General features: G+C 40.3%; 1 protein-coding gene across 17 annotated transcripts; it reads right to left on the reverse strand.

Moving 5' to 3' along the window:
• Positions 1 to 966: 966 nt before the first annotated feature.
• Positions 967 to 21966, reverse strand: sytl2a (synaptotagmin-like 2a). Of its 17 annotated transcripts, none has more exons than XM_069510290.1 (20): positions 21848 to 21914; positions 21559 to 21642; positions 18551 to 18861; positions 18134 to 18288; positions 17509 to 17632; positions 16169 to 16235; positions 15746 to 15854; positions 11174 to 11752; positions 8329 to 10383; positions 7364 to 7456; positions 7174 to 7221; positions 6925 to 7013; positions 6653 to 6757; positions 5928 to 6097; positions 5689 to 5791; positions 5435 to 5596; positions 5248 to 5347; positions 5052 to 5157; positions 3963 to 4168; positions 967 to 1912 (listed from the first exon to the last, which is right to left on the reverse strand). In XM_069510290.1, exons 3-20 carry the CDS (start codon positions 18649 to 18651, stop codon positions 1764 to 1766), a joined length of 4521 nt encoding a protein of 1506 aa, XP_069366391.1. In that variant the 5' UTR covers positions 18652 to 18861; positions 21559 to 21642; positions 21848 to 21914; the 3' UTR covers positions 967 to 1763. The 17 variants fall into 17 exon arrangements, with proteins under 17 accessions (XP_069366391.1, XP_069366398.1, XP_069366393.1 ...); XM_069510297.1 differs by lacking the exon at positions 21848 to 21914 and having other exon boundaries at positions 8329 to 10167; positions 10309 to 10383; positions 21559 to 21793; XM_069510292.1 differs by lacking the exon at positions 21848 to 21914 and adding an exon at positions 20078 to 20138 and having other exon boundaries at positions 21559 to 21792.
• Positions 21967 to 22168: the final 202 nt, after the last annotated feature.

Raw genomic sequence — 22168 nt, forward strand, 5'->3', positions numbered from 1 at the left:
AGCCGTAATGAGTAGCGGGACTTCCGGTTAACGCTTTCGAAATAATACACAGTCCTTGACTTGATTCTCTCCAACAGACCGTGTTTAATTGTGTATCTATGTGGTTATTAGTATTTAATGAAAAGACCCGTGGTGATTGAACTAAAAAAGCTTTTAAATGGGCAGATGTGAAACCATGTTGTTTATTAGCAAGCTGTACATTCAAAGCAAGAGCCACACGTCTTCTATATGATGATAAATGATTCATCATAAGTCACAAATTAAACAGGCTCACTGTGGCTCATGTGCAATGGTTTTTAAAGTGGGATCAATTTTCTGCTAAATCCAGCTTCCTTATCTGTGAAGGGCTCAGCACTGCGAAATGTAGCTGTGCGTAAACACGTAAATACACATTGTTACGTCCAACTATGGTATCTAATGTATCTATGAACAGACTTACAGAGAGAGATCGGCACTATAATACAAGACAAACCAGCATCATGTCACAAGGTTACCTCTGTACGCCATCCTGTCATCCAGCGCTAGTTTTACACAACAAATTTGACTGAGTTGCAGCTCCATACTTTTAATTCGAAAGGACATTGGTCTGACTTCCGAGGCGAACAGGGCGGACTTGACGCAGCTGTTGAACTTACCTTAGCAACGCAGAGGCTGGAAGCTGGTTAGCGGGCTGTGGTTGCGATGGACAGACCATGACAGCCAATCACTGAGAGGGATTTCTTGTCGCATCAGGGTGGATCGACCAATGAGAAAGCTTTAGACCTGCGCGAAGGTGAGAGGTGAAATATTGCTGCATTGAATGTATTGTAGGAAATGTGGCTTGTTATTATTATTATTATTATATTGTGAGGTCAAATATATATAAATGTAGTTTACACATAATTAATTGTGTGTGTGTGTGTGTGTGTGTGTGTGTAAAAAAATAATACTTATAAACAATAAACTCAAAGTAAACACATACTGAGCTGGGGTTAGATTGTGTTTTTATTTTGCTCTCCCCTTGCAGCCATTTGTCTGTCATCTGTTTCCCACCAGTATTGCTTCTTGTTGAATAATGCTTATAATTTTCAGTTGTCATGAGAGAGAATCTCAAATGAAAATGTCAGACTGGCACAGAGAAGCATGACTGTGAGGACAAGGATAACAGGAGGAATGCAGAAAAAAAAGAGTCAAAAATAGTTTCAGACTGTTTTACTGAGGTTCAGATGTGATAGTGTAGCTCCAACACACAAATGCAGTAAAAACGACTACAAATCTGAGATCATTGCTGCTTCTGAGGTAAATATTTATGATAACAACTATCATCTACTGCCAAAAGCTCTGCTGCGTCCAAGTGTTGACTTTCTAATATGAAACAAACCTCTCAATGAAACTGTCAGTCACCTTACAGTAACATTATGTTTATTGAAGATGCTTGATGCACTAATTACACAAACAAACAAGGTTATATACAAATCACAAGTGCTCAGATTGGATGTATCTTCAGATCACAACAATTTAATAACTTTGATTGTGTCTTCTGCACTATTTTGTATTATTTCTACAAATAATCATTTCCAGATGGCACATTTATCATGTAGTTCAGCCTATATAAACCCAAGTGGTTTATATCATAAATATGGATTTATTCATATTAATTTATCGTAGATGATCATCTGTCATACAGATAGATACACAGTGCTCATTAAGGTGGCTGCTTTCACTCGAAGTGTAGATCCAACTGTACATTCAGTTTCCACACATCTATCACACTTCACACACTCTCACTTTGACATGCTTTTTGCCAGCACAAACATTCTCAGAGGTAAAACATCCTCCACCCATTCCCCATCAGACTCTAACATCCTCTGCCATAAATTTGCTTCGGCGGTCGTCGAATCCATCCAAACAACCTCCACCCCATAACTCTTCCCTGCAAAGAGAGAAGGCAATTGAGTTAGTTTCTTACCAGGTAAGCATGGAAATCATATTCTAACAAGAATTATAATTATTTGTGATAGAATTATTGATTTGTCTTTGTATGATAGGGAGAAACCGTACCAATTATACCTGTTATAAAAACTGGTATTACAAAATTGAGCAGGACTAGATGCTCTATACCAGACATGTCAAATTCAAGGCCAGCGGGCCACTTCCGGCCAATGATACAATTATATCCGGCTGGCAATACAATACCATGTCTATCTTAACTGGCATGCCGGTAAATAGGATCCACACTTTTTTTTGTGAAAAAAAGCTCCACAGGCCGACCCAAGGTGTACAATGCCCGGCTAGACACACACGGACCGAGCACTCCTCTCCACTCACTGGCTGAGTATTTGATGTTATTAAATTATTTTTCCAGTGTTCCAGAGATCCCAGTGCCTGTGTGCTGCTATCTGTGCCCCATCAAGTTCCCCCACATGCTTTTCTCTGTGATGAAGATGAACAAAAACCCACACAGGAGTCGGCTCACTGATGCACACCTTCACTCCATCTTGAGGGTTTCCACAGCACAGAACCTAACCCCAGACATTAATGAACTGGCAGCCAAGGCAGGAGGCCAAACATCTGGCTCTGGCACATGTACATAAAAGAAGAAAGTAGCCGACCTGAATTTGTTTTCTTTTTGCACTTTATCCAATATCCTGTCTGTCCTGTATAATAAATGATGACCCTGTTTGGCCTTTGACATAGTCCCAGTTTTTAATGTTGACCCTCTCTGTGATTGACTTTGACACCACTGCTCTACAGCATCTCCAGAGTGTAAATATGATGATGTATATCAATATCATTACATTATCCTGACATCCACAGTTCTATTCTAGACCTGATCACTGACACTGCACACAGGAAGTGGAAACTGTGGGCAACCATCAGTACCTTAGTGTTTACAGCATACTGACAATAAATTACATTTTGGTATGAACATGAAGAAAATGTGCAAGAAAGGACAAAAAAGACAATATTTTCTTTATTTCAGTGTTTTAACACCCCCAGAAGGCTGGTGGTGTAACTTTATAGATACATTGTTCACTCTCTTCTGAGATTGTGAATTTGAATAAACAGGGATCAGCAGGGATGTAGTAAAATCAATGTTGGAAAGCAGCTTAGTATCAGTTACTTCTTGTTATAGACAAATCAGTCCAAAGTTAAATTCTTCTTTGTTCAGAGATAAATGTTTGAAAGGTGTAATATGACCAGGCTTTGGATTATTCTTCATACAATAGGCCCTCTTAATTCTGCCTCTAGGTTCCCTGCACAGCTTAGTCCTTTATCCCAGTGCAGTTTTCATTGCTTTTATCACACAGACCTTTTATTGAATTCTGTACTGCAAAATAGTACATTTATCATTTCTTCCATTGTCTTATTGTTAGTGTCTTTGTGCTGCAAAGACACTCTCTTAATATTACTTGTTATCCTTGTTTTTGCATTTGTATAAAATGGTAGATGGTCTGTATTTATAAAGAGCTTTTCTATTGTTGATGACCTCTCAAAGTGCGTTACACTACAGTTTTTGCTGTTCTCACACACACACATTCATACTGTGCATCTATGTGCAGCACTCTCTCTATGAGAAAGGGTCATTTTGGTGTTCAGTATCTTGCTCAAGGACACTTCAGCATGCAGAATGAGGAATACTGGGATCAAACACTAACCTTCCGGTTAAAGGACGACCGCTCTACCCCCTCAACCACAGCTACCCTTACAGACTATTTTGTATTTGTTAGATCCAGTTTTACGTTGACATTTTTTACCTGGTGTCTCTAACTCTTTTTTACTTCCTGTCTTTGTCTGTTTTCCCTCTTCTGTGATTGTTCTTCCTGATTGTGTATTTATTCGCTGTTCTAACTCGATTTCTTTTTTGCTTCATATTTTTCTTGGTTCCATTTCAAGTTCTATGTTTTTTTACTGAAGTTTTAGTTTAGCACACATTTCTGGGGTTTGAATTACTCTAGTTTAAACTGTAAGTGAAATCATACCTGTCCCGAGCCCAAGCCTGAGGCCGCCGATGTAGTGGCTGCTCAGTCTGTCGTGATCCCACACTGTGATCTCCACACAGGCCTCTCTGAGGTCCTCCGTTCGGAAGCCGTCGTACACCATAGTGTGGTTGAACATGGGGTTGGCCGTCCTCTTCACCACCCGCGTCTTCTGGCGGCTTTTCCTGCTTGTGTCAGGTAGCACGGTGCTGACACAGGAGGACAGAAGGAAGGAGTTTTTCATTCATTTAGGCAGATCGGACAAATACTGGGAACACAAAGAGTTCAAATCTGAAGAACTAAAGAAGTAATTATGAAATAAATAATTACATGAATAAAGTATGTCAGATAATATTAGGCCTTCGAGCTAATGATGAATGTTGACTAAGCGACAGATTATCATCTGTTAATCCTTTAAAACAGGATAGTGGGAGGTATTACTTTAGTGTTCATCAATCAATCAATCAACATTTATTTATATAGCACCTTACAACAACCAAGGGTTGACCAAAGTGCTTCACAATTGCAAATCGAACATACACAAACAACAAACACAAGACAAGAACAACAGTTTCAGTTGAAGGCTAGATCAAACAAGTATGATTTTAGCTTGGTTTTGAACAGAGGCAGGTCAGTGGTGGTGCGTAGCTCAGAGGGCAGTGCATTCCAAAGTTTGGGACCTGCTACTGCAAATGATCGGTCACCCCACTGTTTGCTCCTGGTTCGGGGGACCTCTAGCAGGTGCTGACCAGCAGAGCGGAGAGCTCTGCCGGGTTGGTGGAGCTTCAGGGTTTCGCTTATGTAGGTCATGTACATTACTTCTCAAAAGGAGGTCACACAGAATAAACGTGTATTGGATAAAGAGTTCAGAGTTAGTCATTTTGTAAAATGTTACGATTTGCTCATTTTCCCAGAAACAAAGAAAAGCCTTCAAACTGATCTTTTGTATGTTTTTCTAAAGTCTGAAATCACACAACTGACTTTGAAATAAATAAACCATGTGAAAAGACGTATGATACAATCACATGAGTTTCTTGGATTTACAATTTCGCTTTCCATAGCAGTGGCCTTACACACTGCAGGACATCTTACCATTTCACAAACGGGTCGATGATCACTCCTCTGATTGAAGGGAGATTCTTGCAATCTTTCACCCAAATCTGCACCTCACCAGTCTCCAACCTAGATGTTCTGTTACCTGTGGATGCAGTCAGACCAAATAAGTGCTAATAATAAAAATTTAAATGAAATGTGATCATTCATAGAAGTTGAGGAGTCATCAGCTCACTGTGAGAAGTCTGCGGCAGGAATCTCAGGGCCACTCTCATCTGTCCTCTGCTGTCTATCAGAAGGGAGGGAGACGGGTAGTCTGAGGATTGTGCTGACACCTGAAGAATAGAGCTGATGTTATTGTGTGTCTAATTAAATCACTCCTTTAACTCACACAGTCAAGTCAAGTGACATGAAGTAATTACCCTGGATTTTAATGTGTATTCATTTATCTGTGTGTTGTTGAAGTCCCACTCTGACAGATCCAGGTCCACTTCACCCAAGAAGCTGTTCCGCCCAAAGGTATCGTTGTGCCACACGGACACATTCAGATTCAGAGTTTTTAACATCTGTATTATGATCTTAAACTATTGAAGACAAGAGAGCAACAAAAAATGACGTCAAACATGGAATAGATGTAGAGAGAAATTTGAAAAAATATGGAATATGGAAATCTTACTCGAAGGATTTCATTGTAGTTGGGGTTTAAAGTCTTCTTTTTTACCGTGGTTTTTCTCTTCCCCAACTTTGTTTTGTCAGGAAGTAAGTAACATTTCACATACCTGTAAAAAAAACACCATTACTTGCTCCTGTTACAAACAAGAACATATAGTGGAATGAGAAGAAGGCAACATATATCACTTTATAATAAAACATTTGTCGTCCCTATAACATTGTGAACAGGGAGGAATCACTTACGGGTCAGAGCGGCTCTTCTTGGCGTCGGCCACGGCCAGTTCCCTGCAGTGCACCACAAAGATGTGAAATTCTCCGAGCTTCTGGATGTAGTTCACAGCAAACTGGATGTTTCCCTGGACTTCAATGTCACCGAAGTCTCCAGGGTAAATGCTGCTGGTGCTGCCACTGACCTGATCATTCATAATATGACATGAGAGAGAACACCACCTAGGATTACATGTGAGCTCACAACAACTCCAGACTGTCATGTCATAAGGACATTACTACATCATTTCTTCCCATTCCATTCTACTTTCACCTATGTTATTGATTTTTTTGCAGGTAAATGATATTTAAAAACAGTCAAACATCTGCTTAAAACTACAGTGCCCAGCTGTCTCAGTAAATTACTGAAGATTAACATCCAAAAGTAGGGAAGGCAGAAAGGAGAAAAGAAGTATTACATTTTGTTTTGTTTTGTTTTTTTCATTGGATTGTTGACAGTTAGAAAAACACAGACTATCACCAGGCTCATAATTGAAAAGTATCGTAATCTGATCAATAACTTGGTTCCTACATGACCCATTTCAAAAATTGTCCGGTTTAAGTTTAAATAATTGGTAGAAATTACTTAAAAAAATGATCTTTAAGCAAACATTCCACTTCCAGCTGGTGTGGCTCACATGCACTGTGTATTTCTTTTTATCAGAAACATAAGCTATGTAGCAAACTGCATGAGGACATACAGAAGACATGGACGCCATTCCTGAGGAGAGACTGATGTTCGATGTGGAGCTGCCTGTGTTTCTTCTCCAGCCCAAGTTGGTCTCAGAAGTGCTGTCGCTGTCTGTCTGATGATGTCAGAGACAACCAGAAAAGCGTGAATAAAAACACGAACATGGAAAAACACTCACAGAATGAGAGCAGACCAATAATTAAGCTTCTATGCGAGAAGGTGAATATATGGGTTGACGAAGTGTAGCGTTAATGTTGACTGCAGGGGTGTGGAGTGGTTTACCTCGTCCTGCTGGAGAACAGGCACTGACACACTGGTCTGTTTCTGCTTTGAGTTGGACAGAGTAGATGCTGAAGGTGGAAGTGATGAAACTAGAGGAAAGATATGACTTTTAATCTCTAAGTTCTGAAGTCTGAAGTTCAAAAAGAGTCAGAAGGGGTTTCCTCAGCATGTGCATGCAGTGACATTACATTTATCTATAAAGAGTGGACTGAATAGTTTTTTATTATCATATATTACACTTGTTTTTACCATCATCCACACTTTGCTGTCTAGATTCATGTGTGCTCCTCTCTTCTCCTAAGAGGAAAGGATACTGGACATTAGAGATTTTTATTTACATACTTCTCCCATATTAAATTATACTAAAAACTTAAGACATACAAAGCTTTTTGCCATCAACTAACACAGGTGCACTATATGAAGTAGTAAGAGCTGTTACTTGGTTGTGAGGTGAGGTTTTCCGGACTTTTGGATGAAGACATCCTGGAAGATAATCGTTTCAGAGCTGACATGATGGGACTCTCATCATAACCTGGCACAAATAAAACACAATCAGTTCTAGAAAATATACTCAACACATGGTGCATGGTTTCTGATTTACTAAGCTACCAATCAAAACTACAATTGCTTCTGCTTCAATGAGTACATGCACACTGGTATCCTTGATATGAGTCTTATCTGATTTATCACCATTTCAGCTATGAGATGGCTCAGAAACCTGGATAAGGTATTCCCATGCCACAGTATCCTGGTTACTATTGGAGTACTGCAGGTATGTCCAGATTAATCAAAACCGTGACAAGATTAACTGTTTATATGTGTAAAACATAACCATGATACTCCTGAAACCTGGATCACTCAAAGACCTGCTCACAACCAAGATACTAAAATGCATGTAAACAAAAAGGAACAAATGTTGGAAGTATTAGTTAATAAGGTCAAATCCTTACTAAATCCATTTTGCATATAAAAAAGATGCTATCATCATAGTGTTGTAGGTAACATCAATCTTATTATTACAGTATAGTGATTAGCTGATTCCTACAAATCATCATCAGCTGATCTTTAATCTTAATCGAAACAAAATTAAACCGAAAAATAAACTTTTCTACTGATTAAAATAGTTAAAGGACAAATAACATCTAAACACATGTTCTACAGTTTTGTACAGATACGCCTCAACAGGAAATACAGAAGAAAAATCAAGGTCAATGTGCACAGATTGTAAAAAAAAATACACAAATGTAGATTTTGAAGAATTTGTCAGGGCAGGTTGACTAACTGTAAGTCGAATCAGGCTCACTGTGAGGTTAATGTGTTAAAGTGATTTGTTTAAAGAAAACATGAATGTGGTTTCCATTTCTCGATCATTATCATAAATGGGGAGAGAATTCAAAAGCTCACCGCCTGAACTTGCCCCAGACAGGCACCTGGCCCTGGTTGTTGTGTCTTGGCTGGAGTTTCTGTCTTTATTTAGCACAATCCAAGAATTGCTTCTAGGAAGATTTCCCACAGTGGAATTGTCACTCTTGTTACCTACTAAGTCTCTGAGGAAACGTTGTGGTCTGTGTACCACATCATTCTCACCAGCAGCGTCTTTCTCTTGGTGAAAAGGAGGGACATGGGCCATCTTCTGTGGCCCAAGGTAGTGCTGATAATCCTGAGGGATAAAAGATCTGGCAAGGCTTGTAAAGGTCCCCAGTTTCTGCTTTGAAGCTGTTTTGGACTGTAATGAATTAGAGGAACTTGAATTACTTTGTAGTGCGTTATCATAGTGATGCTCTCTGTCCTCTGGACTTAAGGGTAGAGGGCATGAGGGGCTGTCTGTGCTAGGTTTAATATCTGTTGATGGTGTTTGCTTTGCTCCATGTGAGGGACTCTTCCTCTGTCTTGGCACTGGTGATGGCTTCCTTTGTTGCTCTTCAAAGGCTTTAGTTTGAGGGTTGATGTCTATTGGAAAGGTTTTCAAGGGAGATCCCTCCAGCCTAGGTCTCGTAGGACTGGAGGATTCTCTTGGTAGGACCCTTGGGTGGCAAGTCTTAGACGGACTCATCCTGACTTCTTCATCCTTGTCTTTTGATCTTGGCATCTGGGATTTACTGGGACTGAGGGGCATTTTTTGAGACTCTGCATCCGCCTTGACTTGTTGACAGGTTGACTGTGCATCCCCAGTACTGCCCGAACTTCTCAGCTGTGGCCTGTCTGGACTCTGACTAACAAAACCTTTGTCTGTCACTTTTGACATCGTTTTACATGGACACTTTTGATCTTCTCCTTCAGAGTTCTCTCTGTTATCTAAAGATGTTCTCATATCAGACTGTGTAGAAACAATTTTGTCACAGAGTATTGAGCTGATTGGGGCACTCTTGTCGATTGCAATGTTTTCCTTGGGTCCAGTATATTCAGTCTGCATGAAATTCTCAAGCTCAGTGATCTTGGCCGGCCTGTTCTCTTGAGGACTGGAACTGGACTGACTGGGAAGAGAGACTGGATCGCCCTCCTGCTGCTTTTGAGCATTTAACGGAGTGATTTCCTGTGACTCTGTTACTGAACCTGTAAAAGAGTCATCTGTGTCTTCATATATGAGCACTGGATTAGCTCTATATGTGCCATCCTCGTTTGATAGAACTACAACGAGGCTACATTCAGGTTGTGGTGACAAAATATTTTCTTGGGACCTGCCAGCTGTATCGTCAGCTGTATCTTTTTGAGCTAAAATATTGTTTAAGCTCTCCGCATATGTCTGAGGGTCATGTGAAGTGTCTCCTGTCTTGGAGATGTTTCCTTGCCTTGTCTCTTCTCTGAGAAATTTGATTTTGGGACCAGTGTTTTCTCTCTCCCAGAAAGCTTTCAGGATGGATAGTCTCTCTGGAAACTGGACAGCTTTCCCGTCTGTTGCATCCTGCTGAGTGTCTACATCTATTGTGGTCTCCTCAAATGAAGTGTTCTGCAGTGCTGCAAGTTGTAGTGTTCTGACCTCTGTCATTTCAAAGGGTTTAGCTTCATGTTTGACTCTTGCAGGTTTATCCATAGTCGTATCTGTAGCACCTAGGGAAATATTTGGTGCGTTGCCTGGTTCTTTGTTTCTTCTCTTCTTCATCGTCACTTCTTCTTTCTGTGGACCCTGAACTTTAGCTATTTTCTCTTTCTGTCTTCTAAAAATTCCAAGTAGTTTTTGTATAGGCTGTGGTGAAACAGCATGAGATGAATTCCCTGAGCTGACACTTTTTGGTGGCGTGGTATCTGAGGGGGCGTCAACAGAAATGTCATTGCTTTGTTCAGGCAGGTTTTGATGATGAATGTTGTGTCTGGTTGGCCAATCTGTGGGCTGAGCCTGAGAGTGATGTTCCTCTTCAGGCTCTGTCTCCAGGTAAACAGGCTTACCTGGCACCTGCTCAGCAGAAACAAAGCTAGACACTGCAGGGCTTAGGAGCTCCGGATGACAGTGCTCAAAGACACCTGCAAAGACAGTAAGCACCGGTTGGATCACTCATGTATATATCAGTACTTTGTATATTCTAAACACTCCTCATAATAATTAACTGTGTTGGATTTCTTGCTGTATTACTGTCAGATGAATTAGGTCACTGGTATTGTAACCACATTCTACACATAAAATATTATGTCTGATTTCTGGAACTTTAAATTACTCTCTGCCCTGCAGTAAAAAATGCACACACACTCCAATTTTCTTATGCTGTCTGAAATATGTTATAAAATCCAAAAATTCTATATAGGGTAGCTTTAGTAATTTACTTCTCTTATGGACTCAATACACATTTTGTTACATTTCGTAACCCAGATGTTTTAATTAAGAATCCATGCACTCTTATTGTGGTGGCCATACAATGAGGAGATTGTCAAGGCTGTGGAGGCCCCACTGATATCCTCACACTTCATCTAACAGTAATACAATGAACAAGTTTAAAATCCAACACCTGGACTGATACAATTATGTGGCATAGCCAAAATGCAAAAGAAAGATGCAGTAAAGCCGGACAATAGAATCAGGGTTGATGCTTCCTTTTTTCTTGATGTCTTACCCACTGGTCTCTATAAGCAGACAAGCAGTACATGCAGCAATGCACTAATGCATGACAGAAAATGCAAAAGCAGGATGAACGTGAAAGTTAGTATTTATATGTATTTACATGCTTGTCTAATGTCAGAATGCATATGAATGTGTAGTTATTGAAATCATCGGTTGGTGGTGTAGTTGTTGACTCATTGGTTTAAATAAAAGTCTTACCACCAAGGACCTGCTGTTGTCCAGTTTCTTGCTCTCGCAGCTTTGCCTCATTTCTGAAACTGACTTCACCTTCTTGTGAATCCACTCCACACTGGTTGAGTATTGCCCTGTGTGTGCCTGAGGTGGTACAGCCAGTTTTCTCAAGGTAACAGTTATTGACACGGTTATTTTCCGTCTCGGAGAGAGTGATGGAGTCCACGTCAAGCAAACTGTGCTCTCCCAGCTCCTTCCCATTCTGCCACTCCACTCCGCTCTGACTGACCATTGAGCTGAACCTCACCTGCTTCCTGTCTATCTCAGCAGTAGAATCCAGACTCACTGGATTCTGCAGGTCCACAGGAGATAACAGAGATTCTGCGGAGATGGAAGCGTAAAATTGCTTCAGGATGCCCCTCAGAGCGCTAGAGTTAGGCTGTTTACCTACTGGTCCATCTACCTCAGAAAAATGCTCCTGATAGCTGGTGCTGGATGCTGTGTTTTCAGGCATTGACATAAGAACAGATGCATTTTGGGTGACCAGGCTCATGTCTTGTCTAAGGTTATCATAAGAAATGGAGCAGTAAGATGATGGTAAAGGCTCTGAAAAAAAACAAATGAAAGGATTTGCATCAGCCATGGTTTTAGTTATAAATGTAACTCTGGACAAAGCTACCAATGGTACTCTTCAGCAACTCCATGTCAAAGGAGTTTCCTACATTCACTTTCTGAAACTTTTGATTGCAGTCTTTTATCAGTGGAGAATGTTCTCGTCAAATTTTCATTTTTCCTTTAAAGGAATCACTTTACAAAAACACCTAACTATCAACAATGTGTTTAAAACTATCACGACTTGTTACTCTGTCTCCTAAATATTACATTCCCAGATAACTCACCTGCATTCTCAATTACGTTTACATAGGCAACATATTTTCTCTTAGATTTCTTGACAGATTACCCAATATCTTTCTACTCAACCTGTGTTTGCAGTTTATTCTCATGCTTGCTTTTTGCACTTGGACACATTTTTCTTTTACTAATGTTACTCCTAGCTTTATTATTTTTACCTTTGTAAAAGGTTATGTCTTCACTTTGTCAGTCTGTCTGTTTGTTAGTAGGATTCCTAAAAAAATACTGGCCAGATCAACACAAAACTCGGTGGAAGGATGCTTTAGACAGGAAAGAATTAATCAAAATTCGGTGTGGATCTGAATAAATGGGCAGATCAAGGAACATCACTTTCACACCAGATTCCAAGTGACAGGTACACAGACTAAAAAGTGAAAGACAAGTTAATGCATGAGAGAGAGACAACTGCATTGATGCTACTTGCAGGCACACAACTGCAACTGGAACACTAAGGTCTGACTGTCTGCGTGGATGGTTGAATTTTGACCAGCGGCATCTTGGATTTTTGAAATTGAAGGTACCATATTTGGTCCACAGGGTGAAGCTGATGAGGGGCAAGGAGTGGGTCTGAAGTCTATGGGAAATACATTTATGGATAATAGCATGTGCTAGTGAGCATGTGGCTACTAGTGCTGCAAATAGTGCTGCACATACCTATACAATTCAGCTACAGGGCAAAACACCTAGTTTGAATTCTCTAATGTGGCTTTAAGAACATCGACCAGTCCATGCTTCCTGGCAGTTCAAAAGACAACATTTTCCATTGGGGGAATAGGGACAGGCCTCCTCCACTAACCAAGAGTGATCAGTTGGATCAAGCCTGAGACTGGGAGATGTAAGTGGACGTGGGCCAGCGTTTTACAGTCCCATCACATATTGTCACTACCACCTTGAGACTAGACCTGATACTCTGGTCCAATACCATCGTCTACCTCGTAGAATTAACAGTACCTGGGGAGGAAGCTGTTGATAAAGTGAATGAGAGGAGAAGACATGCAGACATGGCATTTGAGGCAGAGCAATGTGGCTGGAAAGCAATAGTTTGCCCTGTGGAGCTTGGCTGCAGGGGTTTCATTGCAACATCCACCATCAGGTTGCTCAAAGATCTGGAGATCCATGAACCAGCCCAGCGCCAGATCATAATGTAAACATCACACATCACTCTGGATCAGAAGGAAAGATCCCAACTGGATGCTAGGGACATACACCCAGGTCTGATCAACCTGTGGTGGGCTTGCCTTAGAAGAGGGTGTCTTGTGATTAAAAGGCTGAACACCAGATACTCTCCATCTTGTCCTAAGTGTTTAGTTTAAAAAGGCATAGAGGTGATGATGGGTTAGGGTTAGGGTTACACGTCTTTGAGTACTGCCATACAAGCCAGAGGCCAGTCAGATTTACCTTTAGCCTCAGCTTACCCTGAAGTTCGGCCTGCATCATTGATTACAAGGTCAAAACACTTGATGATGCTAAGGTGCACAACTGAAGGTTTGTCCCTAACATCCGCTGGTGGCCACTAACACCTGCTAACATCTACTGGTGGTTGTCTAAATTGTGCAGAAGTCCTTCAAGCGTACAAGGGATATTCAACATCTTGTCCTATATTCTAAATGTTATTATGAGAAGTATACACATTTTTGTTCATTATGAAACTCAAGGACAAGTTACAATGTGTCAGGTCGCTGCTCACAAGGGACTGAAAAAAGAAGGAATCCCTAACTTGTTCATGTATATCGTGTCATTGGGAATTCCCAAGTCCCCTTTATGCTATATTGATAAGTGGAATTTACTATAAAACTCTTCAAAACATAATTTGCATTAGATGCCGGTCATATTGATCTAGTAAGGAATTAGAAAAGCCAACTGCATTGAATCCATATTTCCTCAGCCTACTGAATTGACAAACATTGTTAAAATTGAATGCTGATTATTTTAAGATAAATACATAAGACAGAATAAACCTTACACAGTCTGGGGTTTTCAACCTTTGTTTTCAAGAATGAAAATGAAATTTTGATTAAGACACACGTGGGCAAATCGAGTGGGCAAATCGAGTGACAAATAAGACAAAGTCAAGTACACACTGTCCAATATGAAATCACACTTAATTTCATGCTAATTGCATTGATGTAGTTATCTAAGGAGAAAACGTGCATACAACCAAAATAGTTAATAGTTGAAAGGCTGCACTGGGTCTCAAGAGACAAACTTGCATTTCTTCCTAAAAATAAAACACGATCTATGGAGCTAGTGGTATTAGAATGGATCCAGGATGGTGTACAGTGCCTCAGTTTCATCCACTTTCAGTCTGTTATAGGCTGCATAGTGTGTAACAGAACAGTCCAAGGCTTATAATTAATACATTAATCCAATAATCAAAATGAGTCAGGCAGAAAAACCAATCTGGGTTGATTAGCGATCATAAATCAGTCTGCAAACATAATTATGTAGGCTACCGGCCTGTCAACAATATTACTGCTCTAATTCTTGCTTCACAGACATAAATATTCACAGAACCAGAATACCAAGGCCCAGCAGTCCCCTGATAAAACCACATTTATGTTTACATGATCCAGATTTTTATTTGAATTCAACTAAATTGCACAAACCCATGAATATCAGTCCTTGTGTCTTGTGTATGTCTGATTTTTTCATCTGTGAGAAATCAACAAAATAGTTAACAAACACCCTTCCTTACAATGTTATAGAAATTGAAAAAAATATCCTGGATCTGCTATGGATCCGGACCAAAAGTTATTGAGTTCTTTGGTTCTCTCCTGATCCATATTGCATCTGTCCACCATGTTTCATGGTAATATGTCCAGTAGCTTTTGCATACAAACAAACAAACAAACATAACACCTCGCGTTGTCAAAGGGAGAGAATAAACAGCAAAAATAGGTGCATGTGAAACATTTTGGTGATATGTAAAAAACAAATGCAATCTGGGAGGAAATGTGCTCCTTATGGAAACATAAGTGAGAATGCAGTTTAGTTGTGTGGGAACATCATTTTTAGGAGATGGGGTTAACAGCAGAATATCTACAACAATAAAAATAGTGCTGAAGCTGGTTTTGCTCTTATCATATAATTTTTTCATGACTGCTGTGAAATATTTCCAGCGGCCACAAGTCATGCAGTACAGATTAAGGCTTTGGAATGTACTCTGTGTAATCCTCTGGTTAGTCTGGCAGCCTCGTGTATTTGGACTAACATTCACTTTGACAACCTGTGGGAAAAGCAGGGTTCCAGATCAATGGCTCATTTTTTCACTTGGCTGCTACTTTTCCTGTACCACTGTGTGAAAATGCCTTCTCTGTAATCGCACCAATAAAACCACAACAACTAGAATGAATCCTGATTATAAAACTGTTAGTAAGGACATGCGAGTACATGCTTTCTGCTGCCATGCAACCACTGCTCATGCCAACATGCTGTTCACAGCAAAGGTTGAATCAGCTGCAGCGCAATGGACCCACACACCTGGATGCCAAAACGATTTTCAGGACCAGACTTACATTAGTTTGTAAAGTAACGGCTTTCATGATTTGTCCATCTAGCAGGCACTCAGTTCAAAACATAGCACAGATATATCATTAGACCACAATGGAAAAAGTCTTCCACTTATTCTCATACGTATTTCAATACCACTCATCACTTTACACTAATGGTTGTATAAAAAAAACTCACCCTCATTTTGTTTCTGGGTTTGATCGACTTCTCCATCCAACAACTGACTGCTCTGCTCTTCAAAAGTGTGCTGGGCATTGAGATCACTGTCAAAGGGATTTTTCCTCTGCTTCAACCAAAGAGAAAGATTATTAGCTAAAATGGGCCTGTTTCGGTAAATGATCTGTATATTTTCATAAATTGGCATATGAGTGAGCAGATTCCCCCTGAAGCTACTAAACAATATTCTGGTAAAATCACAGATGCATCGTTAAATGAGTTAAACATGAGTCAAACATTTCTGTCTAGCAAACAAGAGGCTTGTTCTTTTTAGGCAGGGGTTGTAGTTAGTTTTAGTTTTAGTGATATTGACCGGGGGTGCTCTCAGTTCCGTGTGGACATTCAACCTTTTCAATGATACTGTATCTCCAAACATGTTCCTACCTTTGTGGGTGACTGCACAGCTGGTTTACATGTATCAGGTGGTGGGTCATAAGGGTTCTGGGAGCTGCTGAGATAAACAGAGATTGTATTATGTGTATGTATATGTGCTATTATATGTTGAAACTTTTTGTATACCATATCTGCCTGTAAACCCTCTTACCTGCACACATATATCCCAATATCTTCTTATACTTATGTACAGACACAGTTTTATACCTGCTCGTGCAGACAGCCTGTGCCACTGCACTTTAATCAATAACATTTCTATACAAACCACTTCTGCAGTGAAATGTGTATATTATGTACATATTTTGCATTTTTCATTAAATTTAAAATGATTATTCTATTGCCTTTTCAATGTATATTCTCTTGTCTCATTCTGACTTGTCTGCTGCTGTACCAACTTAATTTCACCAGTGTGTGGATTAATAAAGTTTTTTCTTATCTGACTCGCTCCGTCTTTAAAAAATAATTCATCGGATTTTGATTAAGAAAATCTGGGCACTCATCAAAGTGCATTACACTCGGTTCTTAACAACAGACTTGTTTTGGTCAGGGAAATCACTTGCTAAACATTGTTATGAGTTTATGATGTTTACAATCGTGATCGCTCCAGTGGAAAACAGGAACATGTGAGACCTGACCCTATAAGAAGATTATTGAGGGGTATGGGGCCGATTACTAAGTATCTAATGTGCACAACTCCACTCACTTTCAGTCATACAGAAATAATCTACTCTGGCCACATGTGATGGTTCTGAGAACAGACAACCCAGATCATATGTTTATACTTTGCTGAGTTAAAGTGTGGGGAGCTTTGATCGTACACTTGTTTTACTTGAATCAAAATACAGTTTTGGCATTAAAATATGAATGGAGAATGTAACATCTCCTTTCCACTTAAATCAATTTTTTTTTTACTGTCCCCTTTAAAAGGTGTGTGGTTGAAGTTCTCTGATTCTCAACAAATCACTTCCAGAGCACCTGCTGTGTCCTTTGAAATGACATCTGGAAAAACATTTTCTAGATGCATCCACACATCCTATGCAAACACTCAGTATATGTCCGGAACAAAAATTCCTCCTTTGCTTTAACCTGCAGCTGAAACAAGCTGCAAACACAACGCTGCACTGACACTTCCTGTTGACATAGAGCAACATGAACATTCACTTTAAGTTGAGTTTCAGGTCAGTGAAGATGTGGGATTCATTATCATTTTGGATTCAGTGTCAATACTAGAAAATGTTCTGTCTCTTTAGCTGCTAAATGCTATAAGGTTGTGGGCCAAACACAGCTCGGTGGAACTTATATGTGATGAATGTGTTTGCTTTGGTTCTCACCTTCCACTGCTGAGCTGCAAGGGAGGCTCCTGCAGGAGTCCACAGAGAACAGGTGGGACAAACACTTCTTTATTTTCACTGCTGACAAAACTGGTCTGCTCAGGCAATGTCTGAGAGAGCTCCACTGCAGCACACAACACACACCGTTAAACATAGTTGACCATTGGAACACAATGCATTGTTTCTAGCATTACTTTGTCTCCTCTCATGAATGTTGTAAATATTGTTATTCTGCTACACGTGGCGTCTGCTGCACTTTTATCTGTCCAAAGAGAGAGATCCCTCACATGTGACGCTCTCTGAAGTTTCTCTGTTTTTCATATTAAATTGTTAGTTTAGTTTTTCCTCACACTTGATGATGGTGAAGGCAGAGGATGTCACACCTTGTTAAGCCGTATGAGACAAATTGAGATAGTATGGGCTATACGAATGACATTTTCTTGATTGACTGATGATTACAAAGGTTTTGAGCAATTGTCTCTGGTTTGACATTGTCCTCTGTAATTCTGTTCATGGAGGGAGACATTTCTCTCCTTTCATACACAGAGGACCTGCATGGACAGGCATCATGGTCACTTTACAATGTTCATGAAAAAAGGAGAAATGCAGGATGTAGCAGACTCACATATAGTGAGTGGTTTATGTGTGTGTCTCATGGAGACCCTGATGACGTCAGAGCCATGGATGCGATCCTGATGACGAAGCTGCTTGGTCTCGTAGAACCATTCTCCAGTCAGGTACCTCAGCTGGCCCTTGTCATTCACACTCCTCTGTAGCTCCCTGTGTACAGACATGACAAACACAAATGACTCCACTGGTCAGAAGATACATTTCTACATTTTGGTGTTATTTTTGAAATCTGCTCTGCTCGATGCTTTATTCCCACCTGCAGGTACCTTCAGGTAACAGACACATACGCTTTCTACAGTTCACTATTGGTCAGGCAAGACATCTGTATCCTTTATACTAAGTTTAGGTCAAACTTGAATTAGTGACTCTACACTAGGCTACTAACGAGGACCAAATGAGCCGAGGAACTCACAGGACACGGTGCTCCTCAGCCTTCTTCAGCTCAGCATCTCTCTTCAACACTGCCAGGATAGTTTCCTGCTCCTCCTCTGTCAGGAAACTCAGGTCGATCATGGTGACTGCTGCTGGAAGCTCCCCAAGGCCTGCTTCTGTTCCTCCAAGTACAGTCACTGTCAGTAGTTTACACACAGTGGCTGATATCTGCTTTGCTCATGGTAGAAAATGCTGAAAGCACTTCTTATCACATTCACTCTTCTGGAGGTTTGGCCTCAGCTGGTGTAGATCCGTGTGTCCATGTTGGACTCTTTTTGGACCAGTTTGAGCCTGAAAGAAAACACATTCATCAATACTTTGTCTCTACTACTACATATCACACAACTGCTCAGTGGTCATTTCTACATTATCACATTCATGAGCGCCCAAAAAACAGAACCATTGACTGTGGTCTTGTGAACATTATACTGGACAGTTTGCAACTGCTGAACGTGAATGCAAGCATCTATTATTCCTATGAAATCATAGAGTTGTAGCCCAAATCCTCCTGTAATGCAAAGCATAACATCTGATCATTATCTGAGCCTCATTTTATTCTAATAAAGTGAAGCAGAGCAAAGTTAGAGGTTTTAGTACTGACTGCCAGTGATCCGAGAGAAGAAGAACAGCAGGTGGCAGTAGCACCTTGGATTGATTCAAAGTGACACAGACATTGATAAGGTGGCTTTAAGTTATGGATGTAAACAAAACTTATGGCATTAAAACATAAGAGGTAAGACGTACTAAACTTGATTTTTTGCTCTTGTTCTGTTGCTGGTTCAGTGAGTATTGTAGACAGATGAGAGAGACATCATTGGAGTCTTTGGAGTCTGGGCTTGTTGTTAGCATGAAGCAGCACGTTCGACAGTACTGATTGTGTGTGTTGTCGACATGCTGATTTAGTTGCGTGGTGTTCTTCTACCTGCTCTAATGAGGTATAGCATGTCCACACTGACGACTTTATTCAATTGATGTTAACTCGTCTGTGTCTGTAATGTCCACCAGAGACCCTGTGGGTTTCAAGAGGTTAAAAAATGGAAGATGATGCAAACTGTGAATTTGTGGGACTGTGAACTAGTTTATTCCAATCTTTGTGAACTGAACTTGGAGGTAGTGCTCTTTAAGTTTGAGCTTACAAAACAATGTTCATATGACTACTCAAAACTCATGGGTCAGACCCCAGAATCCACCAATGTCTGAGTCCACTGCCCACCTGTAGAGTTCTGTGACAGTAGCTTGTACAGACAGACAGACAGACAGACAAACAGACAGGTAGATTTAGACAGACAAACATACAGACAGACAGACAGACAGACAGAAAGACAACAGACAGACAAGACGACAGATGGATATATAAACACCTGCCAAAATACTAAAAACTTTCTCAGTGGTTTTTCCTGCAACAACATGTTATGACCTGCTACTCAAGCCACCACAACATTGTGAACAATTATGAACACTCCTTTGCCTTGACTTGTAATGCTGACACATTGCTGACTGTTCTTACTCAAAACTCTTCGTCACTCCTCCCTCCCACTGACTCCCTCTGTCTTCCATTCTGTCTACCACTAAAGAGGGGAGAAACACAGAAGAGACACATCCACTAGTTTGAGTGTCTAAACTGTTGTCAAGTCAACAGTGAAACAATAATACACATATTTGTGAATGAAAAAACTTTGTGTGTTTGTTTGCTCTTGCAGAGCTGCTGTCTTTTCTTTAAGAGAAGACAAATCTTAAAGAGGACCGTCTGCAAGTCCTAACAATGTCCATGTCCACTGACATTAGAGGGAACAGTGGGAACTTCCCTTAATTGGTTTGAGGTTTATGTTCAAACTGCTCAATTGACTTAAAATGACCAGAGTTAAATTTGCTGAATGATCTTCTTAAAGAAAATAGTAACATCTTTCAGCTGCTGAGGATACAATTGTAGTTTTGTGACTTTGTTGTAGTAGGAGTTGGCTGGATATGGATGGCTCTCATAGTTTCACTGAAAGGGGCAAAGTCTGGGGCTTATTTCCTGATTGTTCAAGCTGTGACTTCATCACTCTCAGACTTCCTTAAGAGATCCACATGATTCTGATTTGCACATACAGTACATTTACTATGAAACGTATATTTTGACCTTGGGTTCTTATCCTGTTTTGGAGGGCTGTGTGTGCTACTGTCAAGCTCCTGAGTCTTTCCCTGTGGTTTGTTTTCACCTGTTTATTTTCTAGTTTTTTTACAGCAGCTACCTGCCTTTGTTTTTTTCTGCATTTGTGTCCTGAAATGCTTAAACTGTAGCATAAAGTGAGTAATGACAATAACTAAGCCCATTAACAAACTTGTAGAAATCCTGTAGGAAAATGAATTTCTGTTTCTGTAGCAACAGATTTCAAAATCTAAAAGCTGGAGTTGATGCACTAATTGAATACTAAGTTTAAATTACGCTTTCGAAAAAGCAGCAGTGAATTAAAACTGGTGATAAACATACTGACTTATAAATCATTACCCAAGCTGAAGAGCTTTCTAGGGAAGATGATGTGATTTCACTGTACAATATGAAAATGAACCTAATATGAGTTATTGTTGAAGTAGTAGCACACAGTGTGTCTTCAGCAGTCCCAGTGTGGGTGAGACCACATGACGTAGATGCAGATATCTGGTTCATATTTATAGACTTAACATATTCTATGCCACTTACAGTTTTAGCTTTTCACTACTGATAAACAATGCTCATGTTGTACTGTACACCCTTTAAATCTAATGGCACCATTTACAAAGTGGAACGATATCAGTTAACATGACTCCAGATATTACTATAAGAGTCACAACATCATGTTTCTGGGCAGCCACAGATACACAGGTGAGTTAAACCAGATTAAATACATGGATTATTAGTTGTTAAGTAAATTGTTAGTAACATTTAAAACAGGCAGTTGTACAAGGCTGCCCCAAGCAAGGTCCCTACAGAAAAATCTACACCAGATTCCACATTGGGAGCATTACCTTCAGTAAATTCACTTCATGGGTCTGTTGGAATGGTGTCACACCTGCTACAGCAGCAGCTGGGCTCACAATAACAGAGTTTCACTGCAATGAAGGAGTGAAACAGCTCAAACTTTCAGATGCTCTTATAAACATCCCTGCCCATTTGAATCAGGAAAGAAGTGTTTCCCCTCTGCTGTCATTTTCACCTCCTCCCAAACTGCACAGTCCAAAAAAACAATGTTAAGACAGCACACAGAGGAAAGTGGAGCACATAACCCACAGAAAAAACAGAGAACAGTCTGCTCACCTCCGCCTGTTGCTCCTTGCTCAGTAACAACTTCACTACAACAGGATCCTGGTCTGCTGCAGGAGGGAGGAGCTGCAGATCAACCAACCACCAACATGAGGCTGTTAGGCATCTCAGCTGCTTCCACATTAAACAGCTTGACAAATGTGTTCAGTTCTCTTGTTTACCTTTCATGGACTGAAACCTCTCCACACATGCCTGAAGGAGTTTCATAAACTTATTCAGAGTCATATCAGGCAACAGGGAAACGCTTGGCAGGAAAGTGATACTGCTTTCCAGTTGCACAGCATGCATGACTTACCAAGAGTCCACACTCATAAA

This window comes from Paralichthys olivaceus, chromosome 15, assembly GCF_024713975.1.
Source record: "Paralichthys olivaceus isolate ysfri-2021 chromosome 15, ASM2471397v2, whole genome shotgun sequence".
Lineage (NCBI taxonomy): Eukaryota > Metazoa > Chordata > Actinopteri > Pleuronectiformes > Paralichthyidae > Paralichthys > Paralichthys olivaceus.